Genomic DNA, 2,585 nt, shown 5'->3' with positions numbered 1-2,585 from the left:
ACGATCCTAGTGTCGACATATACGTGCCACTACTCTACGTACTCGTCAATTCGAAAAGCCAAGAAACGTATTGGCGAGTACTAGAGCAGCTCATCATGGCGTCCGACCGCCAGCTGGAGCCTCGTGATGTTACCTGTGACTTTGAGCTTGCGCTCATTAACGCTGTGATTGAGCAGTTCCCTGCAGCCAACATTGTTGGCTGCCTCTTCCACTGGAAGCAGGCTCTACGTAGGAAGATGATAGAACTGAAGATTCCCAAGGAACAGATCGCAGACGCCATGAAGTCGGGAAAACTGGACGTGCTTACTTCATTCCTGCCGAAGAAGTGCTGGACAAGGTACGTAATTTTTGTATTTTACTTACGGAAAATATTACTAAAATAAAATTAATTTTTTTGGCAGGGACTACGGTATGTTCGAAGCATCATCGATGTGACCGCAGCAAAGACTAAATGGAACGCTTTCTGGAAGTATTTTGTGCGAACGTGGACAAAGAGGTTCGACACGTCGCTGTGGAACGTGAGCCAGATGCGGCGCAACAATGTGAGCATGATAAATCGGACTAATAACCCGCTGGAGAAGTACAATCGCGATTTTGCTGCTCGCATTGGTGCGCCACATCCAAGTATTCTCGTCTTCATTGAAGCTGCAAAGGCAGAGGCACATTCCTACATAAAACTACTGGACGACATCAAGCATGGTCGACAGAGCGCTCCTGCTCATGCGCGGTCTGTGGACGCTGAAGGCCCCGGGGAATACATGGCGTTTGAGTAGCATTCTGCATTCTGTAAGCCATAAGATATCTCTCGTTGGCATGGGTAGTGTAGCCTTACAACTTTCGTATTTGTCCTAACTGTCCTAACTGTCCTAACTGTTCTAACGATCCTATAACCCATGCCGAAGTTTTGTGCCAATACCGTAATTTATGACAGTAGGTATTAGGACAAGTTAGGACGTTTAGGACGCTTTTAGTACGGAAAAACTTCTTCCGCTTGTACAGCCATACGTAGCTAAAGCGCGTAGCGTTGTCGCCCTTCTTCACATTCCAGTCGGTCTGCTCAAATATTGGTATCGTAAGAAATATATCAGCACTATCCAGTGACGAACTATCCTGAATAATAATTGCCAATCCCAACTCCTACCTCTCTCAGTTGAAGACCGAATAATAGTCGATCTGTATGTCGACCTAATACAATGTACTTATAACGATTCATTTTAAATGGCCAACAGTTGATGTAGTCGCGCTCGAATTCTTTTAAGGTAGCAGTCTCGTCCATCCTATCCGCACCGTGGCAGGCTTTGCATGAAAATCTAGCAAAACGAGCATTTTAGCATGCATCAACACGAGATCGTAACAAAATTCTCACCAAAGCGTTGCCGACAAGTGTTTCCGCATCAATACTGAACGAGCTGTCACGCAATTTGGCTGCAAGTAGCATTTCATCCAGGTCGACTTCGTCATAGCGCTAGATTTTAACCGTATAGTAGCTAAATTAGCAAAATGCGTACCACTTAGAAGCACGAAGGCACCTCGGATACAATTACTGCTTGCAAGAATTAGTGCTCAATATAAATGTCGTACCTAAGCACAATTAAGCGCCAACACCCTTACATACAAGTGATCGCACAGAAGGGCTGACGGAAAAACTGGCTTGGCGCTCGAGGATACGGTGCTTGTATGGCACTTGGTGCTAATGGTGAGAGTATTGCATTTGTTCTCACACTCTTCATCTATCGAAGTGCAAAAAACCACGCCACAACACAGAGCACTGCATTAGTACTATTAGATCCCGGCACGTCGCACAAAGCAACTCACCTGTGCGTCCTAAGGACACCAAGACGCTCTTGCACTACTAAACAACCACGCCACAACACAGAGCACTGCATTAGTACTATTAGGGCTCGGCACATCGCACATACCAGCTCACCTGTGCGTCCTAAGGACGCCAAGACGCCCTCGCACTAATAAATCATAACACAGATCCCCATGGCAGTACATGATAGCATATGGGCCCGGCACATCGCACATACCAGCTCACCTGTGCGTCCTAAGGACGCCAAGACGCTCCCGTACTACTAAAACATAACAGATCTCCATGTCAGTATAGGATACCATGTTAGCCCTCGAACATCGCACAGCACAGCCCATCTGTGCGCCCTAAGCACTGGCACCAATGCTCGTTCGCGCCAAAACTTGTGCGCCCCACGCTGCTCGTTACTTTTGTAGGAATGTGAAAATTTTACAAAAATATTTAACGTCGCTTGATTTATAATTTTTTGGCCAAGTTAAATGCCACTAATGTGAATATGATTGGTCAAAATATACGAAATGGGGCAGAATGCCCTGTTTGGCACGCCGTTTTCACACCCCGTAATGATAAATTTGTCAGAGAGGGCATTTTGCCCCCTTGACCGCGAAAGGGTTAATGTCATTTTCATGTTAAAGTACTGATCGCAATATTGAATAAAACGAACAGCCTGTCTTAGTATTTGCAGAGAGACAACGTTGATATCGTATCGGCTGTTAACATGGTTAAATTATTGCGTAAAGAGCTGTAAAATGTGCGTGACAAGAACAATACGAGT

At 45.6% G+C, this 2,585-nt stretch overlaps 1 protein-coding gene across 1 annotated transcript; it reads right to left on the bottom strand.

Moving 5' to 3' along the window:
* Window positions 1-1,231: 1,231 nt before the first annotated feature.
* On the bottom strand, window positions 1,232-2,148 carry PITG_06300 (uncharacterized protein; the record flags this gene model as incomplete). The annotated part of the gene is made up of 6 exons (XM_002998404.1): window positions 1,232-1,310; window positions 1,367-1,452; window positions 1,816-1,849; window positions 1,920-1,961; window positions 2,031-2,072; window positions 2,137-2,148. The coding sequence occupies 6 exons, from the start codon at window positions 2,146-2,148 to the stop codon at window positions 1,278-1,280; spliced, it is 249 nt and encodes an 82-aa protein (XP_002998450.1).
* Between the last annotated feature and the right edge of the window lie 437 nt (window positions 2,149-2,585).

The sequence above is a fragment of the Phytophthora infestans genome, genomic scaffold (genome assembly GCF_000142945.1).
Source record: "Phytophthora infestans T30-4 supercont1.8 genomic scaffold, whole genome shotgun sequence".
Lineage (NCBI taxonomy): Eukaryota > Oomycota > Peronosporomycetes > Peronosporales > Peronosporaceae > Phytophthora > Phytophthora infestans.
This window is presented reverse-complemented; position numbering and strand designations above follow the sequence as displayed.